This window comes from Lonchura striata, chromosome 3 (assembly GCF_046129695.1).
Source record: "Lonchura striata isolate bLonStr1 chromosome 3, bLonStr1.mat, whole genome shotgun sequence".
Taxonomy (NCBI): domain Eukaryota; kingdom Metazoa; phylum Chordata; class Aves; order Passeriformes; family Estrildidae; genus Lonchura; species Lonchura striata.
This window is the reverse complement of record NC_134605.1, coordinates 43,695,776-43,723,214: the sequence shown is the minus strand read 5'-3', so window position 1 is coordinate 43,723,214 and position 27,439 is coordinate 43,695,776. Positions and strand designations below refer to the sequence as shown.

Here is a 27,439-nt window from a genome sequence, read left to right as displayed (position 1 = left end):
TGTTGATTTGTGACATGACTGGAAGCCTGCAAACCCTGTTCAGTCAAGGACCTGCAGGTTTTCAGCTGCTCAGGAAATCAAGTTTCCCTTATTTATGGCCCAAGGCTATCAATGCATTGGGGACCTTGTGGTAATTTTAAATTCAGTTCCTCTGGTCAACTCCAAGTCTCTCTTATAGCTGAGTCACTTGGTTTAAAAGTGTTTTTTCCAACTTTTTGCAGGGTTATCTTCCTGTCCCACGTCCTCCCCAGTCCCACCCTCCCTGCATGTGCACCCGCTGCCCTGTGGCTCAGCCTGCTCTTCCTCCATGCTGTCCCACTCCTTGCCACTCTTCCCCCCTTTGTCTCTACCTCACTTCCTTCCATTTTGCCTCTTCACTGCCTTCACCCTTCCCAACTAACCCTTTACTGTCACACTGCAGAATTCTGTAAGTTTGGACAAGTTTCTTTTCCAAGTAGGAAGTGGTAAACCAACCTACTACTCACAGTCTTCTGGTAACAATCCTGTCACTTTACCCCTCCCCTTTCTACCATCTTCCTTTTGTTTGTCTTGGCTAACCTTTTGCCTAACTCTTAAACTGCAAACTCTTTGAGGGCAGTGCCAGAATCTAGTCTGGATTCTATAAAGCACCTAATATGTTAAATATTATAAAAGGTGCAGTTTGTTTTCTTTCTTTTTCTTTCAATCTTCAATAAACTCACTGGACATCCAAGTAAGCAGGAGTTTAAGTAGACAGACACATGTGTCTTGTCAACAGGAAGTTTCTCTTGCATAACTTCTCTGGCAGTTCTGGAAAGCTAAATGCGCGTGCATTTTTCCTCACTGAAAATTAACAGTCAAGGGGAAAAGTGAACCTGTAAAGAAAAATCATTTCTGAGAAAGGAGAGTCCAGAAAGGGAGATGATTTTTAGCATGCAGAGCTGCCCTTGTGAAACATCTGCTATGACGTAGTCCTGTTCTGGCTGCAGACCAAGCCTATCAATAGCTCCATAGAGCAATGGGATAAGAAATGGGAAAATTGCCATTGCTTGTTTAGCAGCTTGTTTTGCTAATAAATGTCTGTCACTTTTCAAATAGCTACAGTGCAATTGTTTTTTGGGGAGAATATTTCCTTGAGCAGGAGGTTTTCAGGCCATTAGCTACTTCCCATCTGTACTGGTGTTTTAATACACCACACATACACTTTGCTCCTTATTAGAAATTATTTACAGCTTTTGATTATGGGCAGGCAGCCTGAAGTTTAGAAATCATGTCTGCCATTAAAAACATTTCTCTTGCCTTAACAAAAATTTAAATCTTAAAATCATTAAAACCAGTATGTACTTGTTGAAAGAACATCTACTTCTAAACATTGCTGGGGGGGGAAGTATTCTTTTTAGACATCTGAAGTTTTAAAGTAATGAATGACTGTATAAAAGCAGGAGCTGACTAAAGTGGTGGCCACTGTGCACTCATTCCATGGCTAGAGGCAGAATGTCACTGAGCCAAGCAGTCCAGTGTGCTGAAATTCATTTCAACCCATTTCAAACTGTGCCATGAACATTTTTTAATTCCCCCGATAGCTGCTAGGACAGACAAGAGACAGACCTCTTTTAATATCACACACTATGTCTAACAGTATCTGCTTTCACTTCACACACTTACACTAAACAAGCAATGACTTGCAGTAAATTTAGTGTGCCAAAAGAGGCACAACTGCACTGTAGCTGCACCAACTGAAATGCTAGATGTACACATCTCAGGGAGAGGGTGACACCCCAAAACTATTCCTTTTTAGCAACTAGCCTCCTTTCTTCCCCCTCCTCTCATCAGGGAAAAAAAGATCCAGAAAACAAAGGTGAGATGTAGAAACATGGGTACTGTTGCAGATTTGTCCCAGGGATATACTTGCTTTGTCATCTGAATCCTTTGCATTTTTTTTTCATTCAAAAGATTCACGTGAAGTTTCTATCCTAACTAGTTTTTAGACACCAAAGAATAAAGTTAAGGGAGAAAAAAAAAATCAGCTTTAGAAAGTGCCCATGGAAGTATGAATATAGGAATGGAGCAAAACTTCCAAGTGATGTCCTTCACGGTGGGAAACTTGCACTGTAATTTACCACTTGGACTGACATGCAAAAGGACCAACATAGAGACAGTGACTACTTTTCAGAATTTATTGTAAAAAATAGTATTAAACAATAGGAAAAATGCCACCCCTTGTTCAATCCACTCCATACTACTTTATGTGGAAACAATGGAAAAATGTGACAGAAATGTATTTACCCATTCCTATCCATATGTCAGATGATTCCAGCTACTCAGGACATGCTCATGGGAAAAGTATTGGCAGTATCACTGCATATGGAAGTAGAAATAAAAAACATGCAGTATTTTCAATTGCAGTTGGGAGGCCTATTTCCTGGAGTCTAGAGATCACGTTGTTTTATCTGTTTTCCTTTAGCATTATGTACATTATCAGACTTTCATAACTTCAGACACCAGCATAAAGCCCTGATTTTTTGCCAACAGTGACATACCCCCCTCAAAGATAAATGCAAAAACCAGAATGCCTGCCTTACTTCTGTTTGCAATTTCCTTTCCACAGGAACATGCACATGATATAGTTCCTGCTAACATATATTTAAAGCTTAGCTAGCCCTTTTCCACTTATACCAGTTCAATCCCACTGGAGGTCCTCAGGGCAGTACAAACAATGAAGAATAGACTTCCAGCATTGCAACACATTCGTTCTGGCCAAAAACTGCTTGTCCTAACACCAAATTACATACTTAGTATGACAAACCATTGTTTATAGACAAAAGAGTGTCTACAAACAGAAATATGTCAGATTCTGCATTAAACTGTATTACAAAAAATGTAAAACTATACTTCCACAATTATTTTCTGTGGATTTCCTAGCTCATCTCAAAACTGTGAAATACCAAATGGAGCTCAAATGGAGCTCAGTTTTAACAGAGACCCAAAATAACAGGCGACAGTAGTATTTACCTGGTGCAATTAGCTTCATTATCAATTGGCAAAAAGTTGACTTAATTTCATAGTTTAAATTACTAATCAGAGAAAACTTGAATTACATGGCACTGTTGAGACCAACCCAGTCTCAAGTCAAGGGATGTACTTACGCACAGGTGCATTGTTGTAAGTGTGATAAGAGTACAGAACCCAAATACTCAGAAAATACGTCAGCAGAAACCTATGGATAATGCTAAATAAGAACACCTGGCCATTTTTTTCCCACTGCTGTGCTTGATGAAAACTTGTACCAACAATAGTTTGAGGTCACAAAAATGACAGTCACTGGACTAGAGTGCAGTAGAAATTTTGGTCAATCTGAAAGAAGATACAATGGAGCAATACAGGAAATTCCATAGCAAGAGGCCAAAGTCAAACATTTCTTCTCTTGCACATCATAAAAAGTATTTTTGGTTACAAATTACCACTGCAAACAGCCTTCTCATAGATAAAACAAAAATGTCTCTACCTAAAAAGCTTTGAGAAGGGTCAAAACCCCACAAACCATAACTAGAGAGGTTTCTCTTATGTCCTCTTCTCTTCTGAGTAGCAAGAGCTTCCTGATTTTAAGGAAGCCCCTCTTCTTGGTCAATCAATTCCGTTTTGGTGGAGAACACATCAGCCAACATGTGCTTTGGGATTTCAGATCCCCGTACCTTTAATGTGTAGCAGGCATTCTCTACTTTTGCCAGACTCTGTTTCAAGGTATAGAGCTTCTTGGAGACTTCGTAAGGTCCCGTGTTGCCAATGAAAGTGAACCCATCGTAAATCTGACGCAAGAACTGGCTCAGTTCGAAGGGTGTGTCTATGTCCCCGTTCCCAACGCTGCCGATGCACAGCCGCATCAGCTCTCCCGTCAGATCGGCCACTCCCAGCAGGTAGTCCACAGGGGTTACCTTCAGGCTCCACGTATGGGCTTGTTTATCATGGGAATTGGAGATCTGGGGACAGAATGGAAGAAAAGTCCAGTACAGAAAAGTGTGAGAAAGCCATCTGTAATGGTTCAACTATACACGCTAACTCATCTAACATAACTGGAAATTTAAAACATTCTGGAAAATTAAACTGCATGGCACTTCCACATGGTCTAATTTCAGAAGTACTAATCTCCTTCCATATAAGAAGGTAATTTCTACTTGAGATGTCATTTTCAATTTAGCAAGTATGATAAACATACCCTAACTCTACCATCTCATTTGCAAACAGAATTATCACATCTTTGTAGCAACATTTATTTGCAGTTGTTTGGGGTTTTCTTTCATCTGACAGATCTCAGCTTGATAGATTTTTTTCCTAAATAGTCCAAAGTTAGCAAATCATTCAAAAATAGTCTGCATTATGAAAACAAGTAATATAATTTCATAGTAGTATCTTGAATTTCAAAATTTGTTCTCTACAAGTAGCCATAGTATTCTCATATCTCTTTTATATTAACTGAGCTTATTAAAATAACAAACAAAAATCTTCATGAAGCAAACCCATTACAAAGTTACAAGTTTGCTCCAAGTTTCCAATATTTTTTATTGCCAGAATATTGATAACATGGGAGACAATGCAGATGTCTTTCTGTTCACTTGTTCCCCTAATATGCTATCTACCCAAATTGACAGATCTGGTCAGAGATGTGCATGCTGGGGTTAACAACTTCACAATTGTTACCTCTGGTAAAAACAAATGTATTTAAGCTAAAAATCAGGCTTCTCTGCAAATACCAAGAGAATAAAGAATGAATGAGAAATACTTTCCAGCAGAATCTCTTCAGCAGAAGCAAACTCAGGAATTCATGTAAAGCAGCATTACTGTACATTGCACCTCAACTGCATGTGCGCTTCTGTAGATTGCTACCAAATCACTGCTGCCCTCTGTCAACAATCAAACTGCACACAGTTTATTGTGCTTGGTGACATTAGTTTGTCCCTGTGAGCCATTTAGGCCAGGGTAGGAGTACAGGCAAGTCAAGAAACAGCAGACGTGGTATTAGGGCTAAGGTATGATGGGACACCAGCTTGTCCTCTAAAAGAAATTAGCTCCAGTAGAGTTACAAATGATGCAGCTAAAACATATGCACAAGGCAAATACAGTGCCTCTAGTGACTAGTTCAATACCAGCAATAAGATTTCAGTCATGGAGTTCATCCTGCCTCAGATTTGTTTGTGTCCTCCAGCTTCTGCAAGACCACTATACACCAGAAGGTCTTAGAGACAGCCCCAGGCACTAAAAATCACTCTGCTACACTTGATAGCTAGTATTTCATTGTCCTGGATCTTTTGCCGTATCAGAAAGAGTTCAGTTTGCTCCGAATAAAAAGGATATGAAATTTATAAACTTGTATCCCACGGATTTAGTTTACTACTTATCAGAATAAAAGGCATGTTTTGAACAAGTAAGTCAAAACCCATGTCCACCTAATCCCACTCCACTAACTGGACTTATTTAATCAGATGCCAAAAACGTGACTAATCCTTCTTGTTGCATTTCCATCCCAGAAAGATGTTTGAAAAGAAAGAAAAACTTTTACCATGTTTGTTGTTTCTTCTCTGTCTTCTGCTGTAAATATTAGTTGTTTGTTGATCTCTTCAACACTGATCAGAGATCGTGTTTTGATAAAATACTGAAACGAAACTGCCTCAACATATTCTTGAAGCCCTGCAAAAACAGCAGAAACAAGCCCATGCGTCAACTTTTCCAGCAATAATCTATGCTTGCAATTATTTATATTTGAAGGTTACCAGCAAAAAGTGAAAATTAACATAATCCAGAAATAACATTAAAACATAATCTAACATATCAAGTTTCTGAAGCATGAAAGTCAGACCAAGCACACAGACAAACATGTTCGAGTTTTCACTCCATCTGCATTTTTCATGCAGAACCTTCTGTAATTTCTATATAAAGCATCATGGTATTCTCAAAAACATACTAAAGATCAGCTCCCCACAATGTTTCCAAGGGCTCATACTTGGACCAGTATAGTTCAATGTCTGCATCAACGTCATAGAGTTGAGGGATCAAATGCACCCTCAGCAAATTTGCAGCTGACACTAAGCTGAGTGGTGCAGTTGACACACCTGAAGGAAGGGATGCCATCCAGAGAGACTAGGACAAGCTTGAGAAGTTGGGTCCATAGGAATCAATGCAGTTTAACAAGACCAAGTGCAAGGTGCTGCACCTGGGTCAGGGGATCCCCAGTATCAGCACAGGCTGGGGGATAAACAGATCGAGAGCAACCCTGCCCAGGAAGACTTGTAATAGATACTAGTTTAAAACTAAACTTCCCATTTCTCCATTTTGTGAGAATCAGGCTCCTTAAAATATGCAGGCTTGGTGAAATTCACATTCAAGACAAAGCATCTGTTGTTACAAATCACTCCAAACCAAATAAATAAATAAATAAGCAAATAAACAAACCAAATAGGAGTGTGATATCCAGTACGAAGATCAACAGGTGATCCTGCTTTGGCAAAGGGTTGGACTAGGTCATCTCTAGAGGTCCCTTCCAATCCTAACGGTTCTGTGATTCTATGACTATATTAGTAACTGCACTGTCCAACAGAACTTACACTCTAAAATTAAGGCATGGAGGGGGACAAAATGAGTTGGTGTGTTGGAAAGGGAATAAAGGATGAGATAACAAATGTTGCTGGTACCAGATTTGTATGCCAACTACAGCTACCTGCCATGTTTCTCTCTCACTACCTACTTGGCAGATGGTGGTTTTATTATGCATTACAACAAAGGTGAGATCTAGAGATTTCACAGGTTGTCAGTTTATCTTCATGTGCAGAAATAAGATTTGGGGGAAGCATGTGATAAAGGTTCATAAGCTGAAAGCTGAAGTTGGCACTGTTGGTGGAAAAAAAGGCAGAAACAAAGCTGGAACAAACAGCCACGGCAGTACTAAGCTAAAAAAAGTTGCAGAGACAAAGTCAATGCCTGTGTATATCTGACCCATGAACAAAGAATGCTCAAAGAGGACATTAAAGGAATAGAAACATGACAGAGACGGTTCTAGCAGAGCTATTCTGAGCCACTTTAAGGGGATGACTTCACTTCAAGAGACGCCAACAGGTATCATGCGGCAAGAGGGTCAGGACTGGACAATACTTTTGTCAGTGAGTAAATGAGGATGTAACCAAGGATACCAGAAGAAGAGGCCTGCTTCCATTAGAATAATCTTAATACCCTCAATTGACCTGTAGAGTGCCAGGACCTCAGCTTATAGAAATATGCAGGAAGAGGCAAATTTAGACTTCACTTTGATCAAAGAAATAGTCTAAATCAAAAATAAGAGAATATAGATTTGAATAACAAATCAGTATGGAAATACCCCAAAAAAACTAGGCATAACCTCAAGGGGTAGGAGGCTTTCCACGTTACTATCAAATTAGCATGATAAGTGACCTGCATTTTTCTTCTTCTTTTAAATATGTATTTCAGCAGAAGCAACTCAGAATGGCAATTCCTTTATAATACTCTACAGCAGCCCTGAGAAAAGCAGAATAAATATGCAGCAACCAAACTCACACTCAACAGTGCTGTTCATAAACCAGAACACAAACAAGGAGCCAGCAAGGCCAATTAAACACCATAATTTAATCAACAGAATTCAGGTAAAGCATTCTGGGCACAAGCAATAGAAGAACAGAAGATAAAAGCTGCTCAGGATCTTTTAAGATAAATAACTTCAGAGGCTGCAAAGAAGTAGATTTCATCATTCACTCTTTCCCTGACTTACCTTCTCATGTAACAGGACCAGTAATCTATTACGAAATTTTGGCTTTTTCTGTGGATAAGCTGTAAAGCTACCAGATACAGTAGTGCTCAACATGACAACATCTGTGAGAATCTCCCTCTGCTATCTATGGAGAAGTCTATCACAATGAAGAATCAACTTGGCATTTTCCACAGCTCTGAGAGATCAAATCAGCCCTCAAACCTTTTGGTAAACAGTTTTCTTGATCAGTCAGATATCCCACTTTCAAATCACTCTACTTTACGACTTCATAAACATTTTGTCCTTTTCCATTTTAAGTGTTTGGCTCCTCTGTTCTTTTATCTTTATGTACTTTTTAATGTAGGCGTATTTATATGTATATACACACATAGATGGTTGCTTCCTCCTGCCATCCCACACTAGCTGACATGTTCCAGCCTTGTGCTCCTTCCTTTTGTTTAACACCACCATACGAATGTTGCACACATTTGTATTGCCATTTACTGTCACCTTCTCACAATTAGGGAATCTGTCTCCCACTATTTAGTAAGCCTTACAAAACTCAATTAAAGTTACCATCACATATAGACTGGTAACAAATCCTGTTCATGACTACTTTGCAAAAAACATTAATATTTTTACTTTTTCTTTTTTTTTCTTTTTTTAAGTCCTTCTTCCAGAAGTAGCTACAATATGACATTTCAATGAGCCAAGACCTTGAAATAAGGTATTTCCATGTGCAGGTAGAAGGATGTTTAAACATGTAATGTTTTAGCTTAATGGTAGGACATCCACTATTTTCAGTAAATAATTCCCAAGGTGAAAAAGCCCATCCCATTTCACTACACCATCCAACAATACCTTTCCCCTTATGCTCTTGTTTTGGATTTATTCCAAAATTAGCTTATTTATGGATTGAGCTGCAAGTAATGGAGTAACTTGTAAGACTGCCTTTTATGGGTTTGGGTTTTTTTGTAGTACATGGGCAAAAATACCAATTAAAAACACTGTATTATTTTTACTAGCACCTCTTAAAATTAACTGCTTAAGTATGTAAATTAAAGTAAAAAATTAACTGCTTAAGTATTTTAGTGTTTTATTACATTTATTCTCTAGAAATAGCTTATACTAGACAAGTGACAGTGACCCAGTATAGCAGCTCCCTTCTATGTTTTAAAACATTTATTTTCTGCATAAGAACTAGAGAGCTCCATTGAGATATCTTCTTAGCATGTATCTAGAAATAAAGATTTTTCTGCCTGAAAATTTGAGCTCTTTTTGCCAGCTGATATTCAAATATTTTTCCTTAACCACATATGCAAGACCTGAGAAAAAAAGAAAAAGCAGCTTTCCTAAGAAACTTAGCAAGAAATTAGGTTTCTTAAATGAAAAAATAATTTAAAAAATAATTGGAGCACTCAATCCAAGAGTCAAACAAATGCATAAGACAGAGGAAAAGCTAGTTCTATTTAAAGAATTAATAAATAATTGAAATTATTTCATTGCAGGAATCATATTAGGGTAAACAGAATCTAATTCCATCACGCATCCATGCATGCATGGAAGCTTCAATCCAGAATGATGAATCAAATAAGAGGTGAAAGTTACCTCCTGAAATTCTGGTTATTTCATTTCCTTCTATAAATCTATGTTCAACAGTTACAAAACAGGTTCAAAAGGATTTTATACTTCTTGGTTGTTAAGGTTAGCAATGCCAGTGCCACCTGCCAACTTCCCAAATAAGCTGCTTCTCTCCCTGTTTCTTCCCAAACTCGTTTTCTTTCATCCTTTGTCCTGTTTCTCTCTCTTTTTGTTTAGAGAGGAGCCTGGGCTGATGGTGAGGACACAAGCAGATGGACACAAGCCTGTGCTCTCTCACCCAGCTCCTCCCCCAAGCCATGCAGCAGGAATCACAGGCCAAGAGCAGCCACTAGAAAGATGGTAGGAAGATACACCCAGCAAGCTTCTTCCACGATCACTGCATGAAGGGTGGGGCACATTATTTACAGGGTGAGTCATGTGAAATTACCCACTTGCTGATTCTTTACAAAACCAAAACAGCACTGACAAGGCTCTGTGTTATCCTCATGTTTAGGCTGGCAAGTAATATTGTCATTAAAAAAAAACCCAAACAAATAGAAAAAAACATCCCTTCCTTCTCATCCCCCCAAAAACCAAAGAAAGCAACAAAAAAAAAGAAAAATTCCACCATCAAAACACAGAAATCCCCACCATAATCCAGGAAAAAAAAAAAAAAAGTAATATTCTTGTGGAAATTAGAGAAATAATTATACAGAATAGGGGGGGATGGTAAACTTAAAGAACTTGTTTCTAGAAGCATATGGATGAATAAAGGGGAGAATGAGTGAAATAAGCAAACAATTAACCAGGTACAACATCAAGTGAAACAAGCACATGCAATAAATTTAGAAGTATTAATACAAAAACTAGATCTAGTGCCTGTCCTATTAAGATGAAACTGATCATTCACACCTTAATCTATTCCCTTAAAGTTCTCTGCATACTTGACAATGATTCCTAAGATTCAGAGGTCTTCTTCTGGGCATAAGGGGTAAACTTAAGTAATTAAACTTAAACTGAGGCTATGAAACAACCAAACCATTTTGTTGATTGTGGGCATGAAGTCAAAGGTTAATTTCATAACATACACTGAAAGAGGATAAAGCCAGCTCTCCTCATAGACAGGAGTGGTCTGGACATCCTGTTCTGAAAATGGCTTAAAAGAGTAATTCCAGACATGGATGGATTTTTTAAAACAGTACTAACTAATAAATAAAAATACAAGTAATAGAACAAATGTCTATATGAGCATACATATTTGGAAAAACACATGTTTTAGTCACACAGTAATAATTCAAATGCTGAGTACTATTATATCAATAATTAAAATGTAAATTTCTTCTGTAAAGCCCTGAATGCTTTGTTCATTAGTCAATTGTTACTTGACATATCCAGGACCACCAAAAAGTTCTGTTCTCTTCTAGCTGCATGTGTTGAAGTGATGCATTGCAGATATTGAAGTGTTAATATTGTTTGCACTCAAATAGACACTTCAGGGGAAAAGGTAATACCATTTCAGGGGGAAAGGCAATACCAAGATTAGCCAGTTTTCCCAAAAACCCCAGAAACAAATATAAATTCCCTATCAGGCAGGTGCCTGTGAGAGTTAAATTATTTCTCCAAACAGGCACAAAAACCCTTCAAAGAACTGCAAACAATATTTTAATCTCTCATTGCAGAGAGCAGGGAATCAAGCCTTTTTTATATTGTTATTAAAAACACATGGACATATGACAAATGATAAGCTTTTCTGCAGGTGAATAATTGTGGGTGAGAAATTCACAAACTTTTATTTTGCTTCTACTTAGAGACCTGAGGGATGTACCATGCTTACTTTCATAATCAAGGTTTTTGTTCTGAAGTTTGGGGTTTTATTCCAACTCAGTAGCCCCAAATGTAGTAATTATGAAGAGCACTCAATGTTTTACATTAAAAAAATATTCCTGTAACGAATAGTCTTCCTAACCTCTTTGACTACCCCCAACTGCCTTCATAATTAATACAGAGTTTTAAAAGTCATTCAGTCAGACAGCAAATTTTACACTACTGGCAGCCTTGAGGGCAAGTGTTCAAGATACCAAAGAAAGGAAGCTCTGACTCAGCCAGGATGTTTAATGATCAAAGAAGAAAGAGCAGCTCACACAACACAGCTTCTGCAGTTCAAAACATAGTGAAAGTTCTTCTTAAGGTGATGTTGTTTCCATACAACAGACTCAACTCACAAGCAAATCAGAAGAACCAATAGTGGCTATTTCTCCTCATAATCACAGATCTGTGAGATGGCACAAAGATACCTCACCACTTGCCAACCTCTATTACTCCCCACATGATTGCAAAACAAAAGTTGAACCATGATGTGTTATCCCCGTCCCTTCTTGGAATGGAGTTCCTCTAGGACACATTCTCCTGTGTGATTTTAAATAAACAAACAAAAAAGCTTCACAGATTTTTTTTTTTTAAACTTCTCTTATGGTCCAGCTGCACGTGGTTCCTGCAAAGGCTGGAGAGGTCTGATCTGTCAATCACTAATGTCAATAGCTGCAGGGTTGAAAAATATTCCTGAGCCAGACAACAAGGTCTCCTCCACTTGCCAGCTATGAAACTGAATTAAAAGACAAACAATGTCACTAGTTTCAGGTTGTCATGTGAGTAACAGCAGTATTTGTCACAATAGTAGAGCAGGACTTTAGGACAGTTAGGTCTTACGTTAGAAGCAGGAAAGGACAATCTTTGTGATCATGCTGACCCACAGCATGCGTCTTCAAAAAACTACATAGCTTCTCTTAAGAACTTCTGCTGCTCTGAATGGCTCCTGCTGAATGTAAATCTCATTCAGGGATAAGCTAATAATCAATTCTCACATAATTCATGTCTAGTTTGTTCATGTCAGAATTTGCATTTACGTTTGCAGATTTGTTTTAATTTTTGTGTATGGCATACAAAATCTGCAGCAGAAAATACAAAGTGAGAGGGTTTGCATCACTGGTTTTGCCTTTTCCTTAGAAGAACCTAGGAAAAAGGCATGAACCAAAAATAATAATAGGCCAGCAAAATGCAACAAACTGAAGGTATCAAATTTCAAACAGACAACTTGCAGAATGAAAAAAAAAAAAACCCCAAACCAGTTTGACCAAGCGGGGATGAGTCAGAGAAACACAGAAAATAACAAAACAGAAATAATGAAATTAACAAAATTGTATCTGATAACCATAGGCTTATTCACTGCGAATTCTGTTAATTTTCCAGTATAATCAGGAAACTTTGTTTCCATTTCTGGCATTTTACCCCTCACCTACAACAGCAAGAGATTAATTCTTCAGTCACATCCTGTTCCTGTGTTACTGTGTTTTCCCACCATCTTGCATAAACCTGATTGCTTCCTTCATGGTCAGCTTTCCTTTCAAGTTTTAGGTGTATTTAAGTCTTATCCTGGGTGAGACATTTACAGTTTGTGATATCTTCCTCCCACAGTACAAAGCTTTTCCTTTCTATTACCAACCTAAAATTAAATATGCCATCTATTTTAATTATAGTTTTTAAGTTTTCTCAAGAAAAAAACACAGGTGTTCTGCTTACACTGGTCCTGATGTGGAATAGTACATTGATACTATATCCTTGATATTATGTACCTTGATATTATTTCAGAAATACATGTGTGTTTACAAAGGTAGGACAATCTCAGTATGTTACAAACAAAGAAATCATTACGCAGATGGTTTTTTCATTTGCATTCTAATTAAAATCCTTCATACAATACCCAAAAAAGTGTTATTATTTAAATCATCAGTAATCTAAAGCTGGCCTGTTTGGACAGACCCCACTCATCTCCATAGCATTTCTCACAGCATCCTGTCTGCTGGCAGTTAGAAAGTGGCATTCTACTGCAACTGAAGCATTTCCTTTTCATCTACACAGACTTAACTGGCCTGGTCTAATCGAGCAATGCAGTTTGTTGCAATATCTTACATGCCTAAAGTGACTTTAAATGGCATAAGGCAGGAGACAGAAATAAGCTCCATTATATCAATCTCTGAGAACACAAATAGTGCCTGCACAAGATAAATGATGTGTTAGACTGCGTCAGTGCTGAACTTTTACACAGAATTTCCGCCATCATCATCAGCAGAAGCAGTCACAGAGCAATAGTTTTGACAAGGTGCTGACATTTTACAGCCCCATCATCTAATCCTATTGAGAGCAAGTGCAGACATGATAAACAGCTAATGAGCTTCCCTGCACACAGCACTCCACTCGCCACTGCTGCAAGCGCAGGCACACAGCAAAGGTCAGCCAACAGTGCTCCACTTGCATCTACCATCATCACCCCATGTTACCCCACTTAAGCTCCAGAAGAATGATGGACTCCCCATTCAATATTTCATCTTAAACTAAGTAAAGTCTTCAAATAGCTAGAGATTTCATTTAACAAAGTCACGTTGAAAAGGTACTCCATTCAATCCCACACAGTGCCACCTTATCAAGCAGTCCTTAATTTTCCCTCAGCAGTACACAAGGTTTGATTTATGCAGAAAAGATTCAGGACATATTCTGATTACATACATCCTAACATAAAATCATAGAATTTTTCAGGTTGGAAAAGACTTTTAGAATAACTGACTCCAACCACTAACCCAACACTGCCAAGTCCACCACTAAACCATGACTCTAAGGGCCACATCTCTATGTTTTTTAAATACCTCTAGGGATGGTGACTCCATCACTCTCCTGGGCCTGACAGTGCCTGACAACCCTTCCTATGATTAAATTTTTCTTAATATACTATATAAACCTCTCCTAGAGTGACTTGAGGCCATTTCCTCATGTCCCATTTTTTGTTACATTGGAGAAGAGACCACCCCGCACCTGGTTACACTCCCCTTTCAGGCAGTTGTAATGTGCAATGAGGTCCTTCCTGAGCCTCCTCCTCTCCAGGCTAAATCTCCACCTCCTTCAGCCACTCCTCAGCACATTTGTGCTCCAAATCCTTCACTTGTTCCACTGTCCTTCTCTGGACACATTCCAGTACCTCGGTGTCTTTCAAGTGATACGTCCAAAACTGGACACAGAACTTGAGGTGCAGCCAGTGCTGAACACAGGGAGATAATCACTGCTCTGGTCCTGCTGGCCACGCTGTTGGTGACAGAGGCCACAATGCCACTGGCTTTCTTGGTCACCTGGACGTGTACTGGAAGATCATGTTCAGCTGCTGTAGACCAGAAACCCCAGGTCTTTTCCCAGTAGGCAGTTTTCCAGTTGCTCTTCCCCCAGCCTGCAGCACTGCATGGGGTTGGTGTAGCCAAAGTGTAGGACCATGTTGCAGAGCACTTCTTTCTTATCATGCAAATCAGATCTTTTCTGTATACAGTTGATATTTTCCTCAGTAGTTGAGAACTAAATATATATATATATATACATATATATATATATATATATATAAATACTCAAACACATATGTATATACAAATTTTAAAAACCTAAAAAATTTCTTCCTTCCTTTCTTAAATCCATACAATCTTTTTCAGTCCTTTTCTTACATAGTGTCTCTCAACAATTTTAAAGAAAGAGTACATATTTCCTCACAGGATATATAAGGTATACACTGCAAACTGGGCCAAAGGAGCAGGAATTCTATATTACAAATAGTAAAGCTTTAAAAATATCAACAAAGCAGAACATTCTAACATAACAAATGAAGAGCTCTGCATTAAAAAAAGACTTCATTATTTCAGTATCTCTTTGTTTGCTTGTTTAATCATCCCCTGGGACAATCTGTACTGTTAAGAAACGTGTAGAAAACAGTCATCAGTTTTTGTTGTTGTTCAATTAGTGCTATACTCAGTGTTTGAGCTCATGCAAGTGTCCTTTGGGGAAACGTCCTGCGTGCCATTAGCACTATTCTTAATGAGGGAAAGCACGAAACTCCTTTAGTGCTCTGCCAGAATTGTTTTATCTTCAAGTCAAAAGAACAACTGCTTGGAGTAACCCCAAAAAAAGCATTTAACAATTACAAGTGGCAAACAATATTCCCAAGCATAATACTCATAGCATTCTTCTATTTATAGGCTAACAGTTATTACACTGGATAAAATATGTATTAGGCAGCTTTATTATGAAGACAATCATGATTTCTAAGTTAAAACTGCTACAGTGGTTTCCATTATAAGCTCAATTTTGAACCCTTTTACTCCTTCTGTGAGAGGTAGGGTGGGGAACAGGAGGATGTTTCATGTTTGGTTTCAAGACAAAGGAGAATATTTTTAGGAAGTTTGAGGTTAATTAGACATGTTGCTTTTGAGATATGGGACATAAGCATTTCTTTATTCTTTTTGGAAGAAAAAAGCAGTTTAATGGCAATGTTTTTGTTCATAAAAAGCTTTTTAACTAGTTCTCCAGAATTTCTTTAAAATACAAAATCAGAGTTGAAAACTAGGTTAAAGGAAGGTCAAGATTTACAGCCCTAGGAAATATACAAAGACAAAGATCTAGCGCTTTTCTTAGCTACATTTATTTTCAAAAAGATATGCAAGCTCTTTCCACTGGAAAAAAAAAAGCAAAGCAACAATTAAAAGAACACTAGTCTTAAAACCAAAACTAAAAGCAACATTCTTAACTCTTATCACTTTTCACATCCCAATTATAGTTCTTCATGAACAGTGGTAGGCAGGTGGAATAAAGCATTCCCTCTCCCAGCTGCTCTTCATCTTACTGTCCCTTCATTCTTCCTGTTTCTAGGTTTTCTATCTCAGCTTCATAATCCTGACATCAAGCATCTTCGCATCTCTGACACTTCCTTGATCCCAGCTTCAGCACAATCAAGATCTACATGTCTTGAAGCCTGCATATTCCCTTTTCTGCCATCAGAATGACTAACTGGAGAGCAGAGGATTTAACGAAGGTAAGAGTAAAGGTCTGGCTGAAAGTTAGCATTTTATCTTTGTTATGCACAGAAACTCATTTACACAATGCCTAAAAGCATTCCCTGTCTTCCCAGTGACACACAGGTATATTCTAACACTCCCTTACTAAATATGCTCTATGAGCAACAGCTGGCACAAACTTTCCTTGCAGAAGAGCATATGTAGAAGAGCTAGAACGTAAGTAGATCATGTGGATGATGTACTGAAATAGAATGAAGGCAACTTATTTCAGTTGGATTTTATAATCAGCCTTCTTAATGAGGCACAAATACCTAATTACATAAACAACAGGAAGATATTAGGGCCAAGTATTATACAACTGATGGAAGTGCACAGATTTGCCATTTATCTCAACTGAAGAGAGGCAAAAAGTAAAAGTACAGCCACTTCCAGGGGGCTGTGTATTTCTATCCTTGAGTTCTGTCCAAAAAACCTGCAAAGTTCAGGTATTTGAGAGATTCCACACCTGACTTCTGGAAAGACAGACAGCAGAGTCTACTCCTTCTCTCCCTTATTTAGCATACTAATACCTTCTTGCCTTCCTTTCTTTTTACCTCAATGGTTAGTAAGATTCATTCTCTTAGTCTTCTTAAGAGTGTAGTAAGAAAATTCTTCAATTCTATGACAATCTCACCCCAAGTACTGTGTAAGCATTAAGGATGTGCTACCATACATGCAACTGTGTGCAGTTCTGGGTGTCACTATTTAAAAAGGATGTGAAGGTCCCTGAAGGCATCCAGAGGAGGCCAACAAAGCCGGTGAAATCATTGGAAGCAATGTCCAATAAGGAGCAGTTAAGGACTTCGGGCTTGTGCAGTTTGGAGATGACAAGGCTGAGGAACAACTTCATTGCTCCCTACAGGCTCCTGAGGAGGGGAAGTGGAGAAGGTGGTGCTGATCTCCTGTGCCATCCAGTGATAGGATATGTGGGAATGGCTCTAAGCTGCATCAGGCAGGAGTATTTCTTTTGAAAAGGTGGTCAAACACAGGAACAGGCTTCCTAGAGAGGTGGTTGATGCCCCAAGGCTGTCAGTGTTTAGAGGAAGCATGTGGACAATGCTCTTAACAACTTTTTTGACTTTTGGTCAGCCCTGAAGTGGTCAGGCAGTGCCAGTGGATAATTACTGTTGGTTCTTTCCATCTGAATTTGCCTATTCTGTTCTACAAGTTTTGCAGCTGTGAAGGTATTGAGTCATCATACACATGCATCAGGTCTCTTAACTTCCTCTGCTAACTACTTCTACTACTAACCTCCCCTAGAGTAACTCATCCTGCTCTAAAATGGACAAATACATTTTAGTCATTTTAAGAGGCTGAGATTTCCAACACCAGAAAAAGCTATTAAAAATTCTGAATTATTCCTGACATAATACTTGAAGTTGTTTTCTAAACAGTTTATTCAGGTCTATTCTGTTATTAATAAGTACCTTTATGCAAGTCAGAAATAAATCATGAAGGAAAATGAGTGTAGCTGACAGTGTCTATTTACCAAATACAAAAAGCAAAGCTGAGCAGTACTTTTCTTTCATTATCTTCTTTATTTTCAGATTGCTGTGGCTAGCTTAAGTTCAGGTACCTTTCATGTTAGAAAGAAATTTAACTTCTGAGTTCTGAAAATATGTATTTTTTAAAGGAACAAAAACACTATTTTTACTAAGAGGAGAGAATCTGGATAGAGAAAACTAGCATCAGGTTTGCTCACTTGTTTTATAGGAACATGGGTACACATAGAAGTTATTGTGCAGTAACTTTCCATATGTCTGCTATGTAAGTATACTCTCTTACGTGTGAGATGAGTCAATCTAATTCCAGGCCAACTGCTTCTCAGTAGAACTAGAGGCAGGTAAGCCTCTTTGAATTTACTGCCACAAAGATACATATGAAACAAAACAGAGACAGTTCAGGTGAGGCAGCTGGTGCAGCGTTAGTGGTTACCCTGTGAGAATCTGACTCACGTGGCATGGCTGATGGCTTGCACCACGCAGCCTCATAAAGACCCATGAGGCAGCAGACCTCAAACATTGCTGTTCTATACACAGAGTTATATGACTCACATGGGACTACAAATTTCAGGGGTTATTCAAACAAACTTTACAGGTCACAATGAAGCTTTTGAAAACTTTTGTTCATAAAACTGAATGCAAGAATTCTCAGCTTTTATAAGGAGTAGTTAAAATGAAAATCAAAAGCTATTTTTAATGTGTTAAGATACTCATAATACCCTTTGAATAGTATTGTTCACACTTTAAGTTCATCTGTAGTATCAGAATTTTGAATTATCTCTTTCCATTGTGTCACTACAGTACTTGACTATAAATAGCAGCAAGACACATGCAGATTAAGTGGCTCTAAGAAAAACTATTTATATCTAATTTGAGCAACCAAATGCATCACAGGTAAGAGGACTGTGGAACTAATCAGAGCCATTGAAGATTACCAGGGCACACTCTTTCCAGTTCCAAATTGCTAAACTGAGACTCAAGACCTGTGTCACTCTTACACCAACGTTTGTGTAAGACATGAGCACAAGTTACCTTGAGCATTGTTTGTCTTGTAAATTACAGACATGTATTGCTGCTGGTTTATCAAATCAATCTTATGGACATTTTTAAACAATTAAGTAATTCAGGGCAAATCCTCAGCTCTCATCAGATGAAGAAGTTTTTCCTAAACAAGGAAAGATATACGCAATTCCAAATTGTTTAAAATGAGATTGATAAACACAAGATACTGACACAATATCATGACTAAAATGCCAAAGAAGCAGTTACATATTTTATTAATGTGTTCCATAACCAAGGCATATCAATTTTAGGCAATATTCAGATTGTCAGCAAGGAGTCAGCAAAGAAATATGGTTTGACAGCAAGAATCATGAACCAACTGGAATTTAATATCTCAATAATGTTGTCAAAGACTGCCATTTACAGAGAGGAGCGAACAAGATGCAACTGAAACACACAAGTTGGTTTAATGCTTGTAATCAGGACCCAACATCACTTTATCACTCAAAATGGATAATTTCACAATACAGTTGTGCCCACTCTCCTCTTAGAAACTGTAACCCTTCAGAAGGGGCAAATGATTGTGCTATATATATTCCTCTCAGTCAGAGAAGAACAGCCAGTACATTTGTAAGAAACACTCCCAACTTCAGTTCAGGGCAGGGTCCAAAGTGTTCCAGTTATAGACTCCCATTTACATCTTTCTTGAAACTGCAATGAAACTGTAGGCCAATAGCTTCTCTAATACCACAGCTAACTTTGCTAGTAATAAAGATCAACCTGAGTCCTGATTTATGACCACAGAATTGTAACAAATTCAGACCTGCAGTATGAAGAGGAAGTATTGCTACATAAAGAAAAAATAAGCTTAGTTTAAAACTGCACACTATTCCTCGTTTTAAATTATTTACCTGGAGATATAGCTCTGTGGAACTGATACATGTCTTCTCCAGTCAGTTCTTGTGCAACCTGCTTGATCTTCTGTCGGACAGCATCTAGCTTGACTTCAGATTCCCTTAGAATTTCTTCCCCATTTGGAGCACTGCAATCATAAAACAGAAAGAGCAGTTTCCAGCACGAACAAACAGTTAAAAAACATTACACTATTTCTTTCACTAATCAATACATTTTTACTGGCTTCAAGAAAAAGCAAAACTGATACTAGAATAAGAAACAATTTAACTTTCACAGATACCTATTGCAGATTCTGAAATTCTGTAGATTCTTATCAAGAAAATAATCACCTAGTCAGGGTTCTGATACCATGATGCTTATTCCAAACTACAGTCATGATTATTGTTTAAGTAAGAAAAAGGAGAAACGCATACAAAGGCTTCAAAAAATATTCCAGAAAACTAGCAGTATTTACAGAAGTCCTTTAACTTCTTAAAAAAATTAATATTTTGCAATACTTGACTGTATTGCAAAATATAATACATTATGTACTCCTACATGTGATTTTTTTTTTAAGGAAGTAGTTATGAACTATGCTGTTCAGGAACAGCTGAAATATCTGATTCACAACCACAACATATATTTGGCATTTAATGCTTAGTTTATCTAATTTCCTTTAAACTTTCTCCTCCCTTGAACCCAAATAAGCCACATGGTGTATTAGTTGACAGTCTCTTTAAGAACTACTGATTAACTGGTCTCAAGAAAACATTTAAAAGCAAACAGTAAAATTTACTGAAGTTAAAGCCACAATAATTGCGAAAAGCAATGAAGAAGGAAATACAAAATACAGCATGGAAAACTTCCCTTCTCACAAAACCACGAATGCCTTATAAAACAGGAATCTAAATTCAGAGTAATGAGGAGTTCTTTGTTGGTGTTCTTTCCTCCACAAGTTCCCAGCTACTTAGCCCCTGCAGTGGGAGTAGTTATTTACAGTCAAGGCTGTAGAGGTTACTGGAACTATCACAGCACCTTCTTTGCAGAAGAAAAAACCAAGTTAAAGAGCAGACAACTTCATAATCTCCACTGCAACTATAAATAGTTACTACTTCAATATAAATATATTGATAGATAACAAAATGCCAATTAAGATAAATTAAATTACAAAGAAAAGTAACAGGGAGAGCTGTTATAATAAGCAGGGCCAGTGTTTGTCACGTACAGCAAACACTTTATACAAAAGGCTATGCAAAGCTTCAAATTTTCCTGTTGCTCTTCTAGTTTGTCTCTGGTTTCCAAAGATTGCTTGAAGGCTCATGAGAATACAACACATATGAAGCTCAAAACTTCACACAGAAGCCTACCCAGCTGTATTATTTACATAAAGAGACAGCAGGTCACCTCCTATTTGCTTTGATGACCTCGGGTGAGGGTGCAACAACCAAAATGGTGACAGAACTGCCCGAGCAAGTAACCTGAAGAAAGGGTGCATAGCCCTCTCTCACAGCTTGCTGAAAGCTGCAAGGCTCTCATCTGCTGCTCACTCTACTGCTTTACATTGGTTTAATAAACCAATAAACCAACTCAGAAACCTGAACAAGCACCCTAGAGGAAGTTAATTAAATTCCTCTCAACAGAACATTGCAGCTGTTACTCACAGACAACACTGCAAGGCAGCCTGTAGGTTTCTGTGAACATTTTCACACTCAATGTGACTCACCTGGTGAACCTGTGGAGCAGAAATATCGTTCTTTTGCTTTCAATCGTTATATCCCGACTGAGCTTCACGAGCCGTTCGTATTTATCGTGCCTGGTGTCAAGCTCCAGCTGGAATGCTGCAGAGTCAATTTTAACAGCAAATCTCAAAGCAGGGGAAGAGCAAAGCACCTGTGCTGCACTAACTCCTTATAGACCCCACCAGCCTTGCCCCTGGGCACCCTTCCCCAAGACGGGCTGTCTCTGCATGGGGCATGGCTGCTGACACAACCACTGCCTGTCACCTGCCAGAGCTGCAAAATTCATCATTAATGCTACCTTTGTTTAATAAGTCAGGTTTAAGTACACATCAATCCTGATGATGCCTTAAAGCAGCCTAAACAATTCTTAAGGTATAATATTTGGTTTTGCTAATAATCTATTCCACAGTACTGCTGTTCTGGAAACGGACTGAAAATTTCATCCCAATTCACCAAGACAAATAAAAAACTAAAACCCTACAATCATTTGTTAATAAGATTCACCAGTGCTTAAATCAATCAAATAAAAAGCATTTGGCTAAGGCACAACTACTGTTCAAAATGCACCATTTAGTCATAAGAAAGGTTGCATTTCACATCCCAGCTGACTTGGCCAAAAGTTGATTATTTTAATAACCCTAAGGACTAAAAATACTAAAGAAAAGTGAGATCAATTACTTAAGATTTCTGACTTGCTGATGTTAGTTCTCTCTAACTACAACAAATACAGAGAAGAGAGGAAGCATATCTGGTTTTGACAGTCAAATACTATGAACATTTCACAAATACCATTAACATTTCATACACCATTATTTTAGTAAATAAACCACTAATAGATGCTTACAAGACATCTAACAAATTTCCTATATATATGTCTGAGGTGTCAAAGTCTGTGAAAGAAGATGCAAAAATAAACTAAGAGGTTACATTTTTAAAGGGTCTGACAAGTGAACAGCCTTTAAAAAGTCACAGCAGTTCGCCAGCAAGTGAGGTTTGTATGACACTAGAAAAATACTTCTGTATTTCTCATTGCCTTGGTAAAAACTTGGTTCTTCTCATTTTGTTCTGTTCTTCCCAATCTTATTCTGAAACTCTAAATGCTCCTACTGATCTTTTAATTCTTATACATATCTGTTTGATGTGTCTCTTGCAAATACTGAGAGCCAATTCCACCCCTGAATTATCATCAATAAATTTTCCCTCAGATGATAGTGACAGGAACTTGAGGAAGGGTGACTTCCCTTCATAGGATGACACAGATGACATTTCCAAGAACCATTTATAAATGTCATCTAATGGGAAATTCACTATTCTGCTATATTAGCAACACCCCCTACATTTTTGGGACAGTTGTGGCTTTTAGACTTTTGTATTAGGTTTTAAATCCATTAGGGACTACTTTGATATTCTACTTTTTATATTTATAGTTATATAAATATAAAATATTTATATATAAAATATATATATAAAATACTTTTTATATTTATATTCTACTTTTATATTCTAAAGTAAATCAGACAAATACAATAATATTTAGGTCTAACAAGATGCAAAAAACCCTACTGTATTGTGCTATTGCCTAAAATTGCAAAGGATTAGAACCTGGGGGTTCTCCAAGCTAACACACCATAACCACACAGTCATTTCCTACAGATATTCCACTGTAATGTCTACTTTAGCACTGAAAGTAAAGACTCAGACTCTATTGATAATTTTGGTGGTGCTAAATCAGACCATTAAAAATGACACTTACTAAACCTTAATCTTACAAATCAAGGTAGCATCCACTCTCTTTATCACTTAGACCTGTCATATTTACAACATACTTCAAAAAAAAAGGTGTAGCTCCTTTGGTTTTGACTAATTAGACCATTCTGTGATTTTTATGATTATTTTAGAAGACAATTTCTCATTGCTTTTTTGGGAAACGTTGGTGCTAATAGATCAATTCAAGCACATCTTTCTTTCAAGGATTAAAAAGAGCAAAATATGTACACCCATTTACAGCCACACATTAACTAGGCAAACCTGGTTGAGTGTACAGACTAGGAATGAGGGGCTGACAAGCCCTGCCGCAGAAATGGACCTGGGGGTCCTGCTCAATGGCAAGTTGAGCATGAGCCTGCAGTGCCCTGGTAGCCAGGAGGGCCAACCCTGGCCTGAGGGGCATCAGGCACAGCATCACCAGCTGGGCAAGGGAGGGGATTGTCCTGCTCTGCTCTGAGCTGGGGTGGCCTCACCTCAAATATTGTGTGCATGCTTTTTGGGCAAAACAATATAAAAAAGATCCAAAGATCTTAGAGAGCATCCAAAGGAGGGCAAATGAGGATGGTGAAGGGTCTAGAGGGGAAGCTGTACAAGCAGCAGCTGAGGTCACTTAGTCTGTTCAGCCTGGAGAATAGGAGACAGAGGGTGATGAGGAAAAGAAAGCAGAAGGGCAGGTACCAATCTCTTCACTCTGATGACAGAACACGAGGAAGCAGCCTGAAGCTGTGTCAGGGGAGATTTAGGTTAGGTATTAGGAAAGATTCTTCACCCAGAAGTGACTGGGCACTGGAACAGAAGTGGTCACAGCAAACAATAATTTCTGAGTTCAAGAAATGACTGCACAATACTCTCATGCACATGGTGTGATTCTTGGGATGTCCTGCACAGAGCCAGGAGTCAGAATCAATCATCCTGATGGATCGGTTCCAACTTAGCATAGACTGGGATTCTATGATTAAGTTGTTTAGATTCAGAAATAGTGCACAACTGATTCACCTTACACAACTTGCTCAATTATAAACCATCTGGAGCATACCTTTTCCTAATGCTTGTGCCTGACATGGAGACAAAGACAACCAGCATCTTTCTCTGGGGCAGTGCACTTGGTGCACTTTGCATTGCACTAAACACTTCTGCAATAAGTACAAAGAGTGGATCTTTGAAAAATTTTGAAGAAACCATGTCCCTTAAATTCTTTCTGAAATTAACCAAACACGGATTAATGGATCTCATGAGAAGGGAGGGAAACAACTGTTTTGAAGTGGACGTAGTAGCAACTTTATGACAAACTGATATTCATGACAGTAAAAAATTAAAAGTTGAAAGTACAGTTGCTCTACTCAATTCAAGAGCAACCATACTCAATATAAATGATAGAGTGGTTTGGTTGAAAGAAACCTTCCAGATCAGCTAGTCCAAAAGGACACTTTCCACTACATCAGGCTGCTCAAAGCCCCCTCCAACCTGGCCTTGAACACTTCCAGAGATGGGGCAGCCACAGCTTCTCTAGGCAAAGTTCAGGGGTCATGGTTAATCATCTGCCAAGTTGATTTACACAGAAAAATATAAACACCCATTTTTTAAAAAGCCAGAAGTTATATGACATTGAAGGACATATTAACCATCTAAAGCAGCCAGCCAGCTTATATTTTACCCTTCTTAGCATCATAAAAAATATGTGGCACGGGGAAAATTTTACAACAAGAGTTAATCTGCTCCCCATCTCAAATCTCCTTCCTTCTTCAGTCAAGGCTTCTCATTTCTGAAGGTCAGCTTTGCTTTCTTAGGAGTTGTCTAATGAGAAATTTAAATTTACTGGAGTTTAAATCTGGTTTGCTGAAAAAGCCTATAAAAACAATTTGGCTGAAGGAAAGTTTACACCTGCCTTTTTAAAGACCTTTGAATATATGTTAATATTTAAAAGGCATTCAAAGTGAATAAAGTGACTACATAAAGGTCTATATTAGTTCGTTGAAGTCTTTTTTTTTTAAAGTGCAGGTATAAACAACTACCAACTCTTAAAACAATACATTAAAACAATTACATTTCCTTAGCTTAGTCATTTGTGCATCACAGCCAAGGTCAGAGCCTCTTCAGTTTCCCAAAGGTCACCATCTCCTCCTGTTGCTCCTGTGGCTCAGATTTTGTATTACACCTCTGCAGATCCTACATTTTTCTGTCACCAAAGGGCCCAGTCACCTTTTGTCTGGCCGAACACTTGTGCAATTTGCTCAGCATCAGGTTCAGCACAAGTGAGAAGGGCAGGGGGAACAGCAGGTGAGATGGAAACAGGAGCAAGTCATGAACCAGGCAGAGCTATGCAAAATCCCACTCCCAGGACTTCACTGCACAAAATGCAGAACACTAAGCTCTAAAGGTATGGAGTATGAGTTGAATTAGTTTCAAGCTTCTCCCTTGGAGAGAGCTGGCTTATTTCACTAATAACTTCCTAGCAATTTCTGCACCACATTTTTAAAACCTGGTTTTCCAAATTCTTACTTACATTTAAAAGATGTCATCAAAGCTGAAGGTGGATTAACATTCTCTTTTTCTTCTCTTTTTTGACCATGTGGAAAATGATCATGCTTTCGCTTTCTGAACCCACCTGATCCTATTAAATAATAGACATAAAAAAATAAAATTAAAAAATAGTTTTGCCAGAGCAAAAGGAGCACCAGAATGCTGTCTTCAGAGCATTTCTGGCTGCAATCATATTCTACAGGACAGAATAAGGTAATTGGATGAAACTTATTATCAACTGACGCCAACTTCACATTATCATGTTACTATTTCTTCCACATTGCTAGTGAAAATTAGAAAAAAAAACCCATTTCAATGGATAAGCAGATGGTTGCATGAAAATCTGTGATTTATGTCACAGGTCTTAACATGAAGAAGAAGTGAGGCACAGTTTAAGCAGACTACCCCTACCCAAGTATATAGGTTTAGCTCCTGCAGTGCAGCTTCTTACGCCCCTACACTCTGCCCATTAACCAGTTTCTTCTCTGAATGTAGCTGCTCACTTCTACTGCTCTGTGTGCCTCTTCCTTAACCCTCGTTTTCAGACCCACACCCAGAACTCATCTCTTTTGGACTATGTTTTACTCCAAATTTACACCTTGTATTGTTTCTTCCTTTTATCCTTCCTTCACCTTGGACTAACATGACACATCATGTCACCCATGTGTCAACTACTCCTCTCTCTCCCTCTTTTTGGTGACAGCTGTACACTGTTCCTAACAGAGCCAAAAATTTGGCAAACTTGAATACAGGCATATCTTTTGAATTCATTTAGTTCTTTCAATTTCCTTAAAACAAGAACCAAGGGAACACTGGATTTTAAAATGCTTCCGCTTAATTGTTTATTATCCCAAACCAAAACAAGAAGTGGGCGTAGCTACTTTCTTAAAGAGGAAACCAAAAATATTTTTTTCTTTATTTTATGTTGGACATGAGTTCAAGATTTTTTGCTTTTCCTATAGCAGTTGAAAACATTAAATGAACCCCCCGAAAGAGAGATGAAGGGAGGTCTGTGTGATTCTCGGTAGTACCAAGCAATAGGACAAGAGAAAACGGGCAGAAATCAATGCACAGGAAGTTCCATTCTTCCTGACTACACGGGAGAACTTCACTGTGCAGGTGACTGAGCACTGGAACAGGTTGTCCTCAGGCTGTGGTGTCTCCCACACCGGAGATGTTCAAGAACCATCTGGACACAATCCTGTGCCAGGTGCTCTAGGGAGACCCTGCCTGAGCAGGGAGCTTGGAACAAATGATAGCGCCGTGGTCCCTTCCAGCCTGACCCGTTCTGTGACTGCCAGGGCTAAACCAACACAGAGACGGCAGAGCAAGCTGTGAAAAATATGTATTTCACATATATATTGTGATGTATATATAATATTTTATACGTACATATACACCCACACACTATAATGAACAGTTAGCACAAGGGCTTCACAGGCCTCACACACTCAGCTTCCCTCTGTGGCATCTGCTTTTCCACCCCAGGGATACCGACCCCTCCAGCCACGTTCTGTGGCAGCCGCACAGCCGCAGCGGGAGGGCAGCGCCCCCGAAGGAAAGGTCCGTGACACCCGTGAAGGGGCGGCCTCTCCCAGGGCCAGAGGAGGGACCCGCTGGCCACGGCACAGGCTCCGCACCCCGTCCCCTTCCAGCCGCGGGGCCTCCCCCCGCTTCCGCCAGCTCCTCACGCCGCGGTCTCCTGAGAATGGGGCAGGGTAGAGCAGGGTAGGGAAGGGAAGGGCAGGGGACATCACCTTCCTTGCCGCTCATCACGGAGCCGCCGCC

At 38.7% G+C, this 27,439-nt stretch overlaps 1 protein-coding gene across 1 annotated transcript; it reads right to left on the bottom strand.

Annotated features, from left to right (window-relative positions):
* Positions 1-2,142: 2,142 nt before the first annotated feature.
* TSNAX (translin associated factor X) lies at positions 2,143-27,439 on the bottom strand. Its single transcript, XM_021527126.2, has 6 exons — positions 27,409-27,439; positions 25,635-25,742; positions 21,349-21,463; positions 19,643-19,773; positions 5,534-5,661; positions 2,143-3,956 (listed from the first exon to the last, which is right to left on the bottom strand). The coding sequence occupies exons 1-6, from the start codon at positions 27,422-27,424 to the stop codon at positions 3,582-3,584; spliced, it is 873 nt and encodes a 290-aa protein (XP_021382801.1). The 5' UTR covers positions 27,425-27,439; the 3' UTR covers positions 2,143-3,581.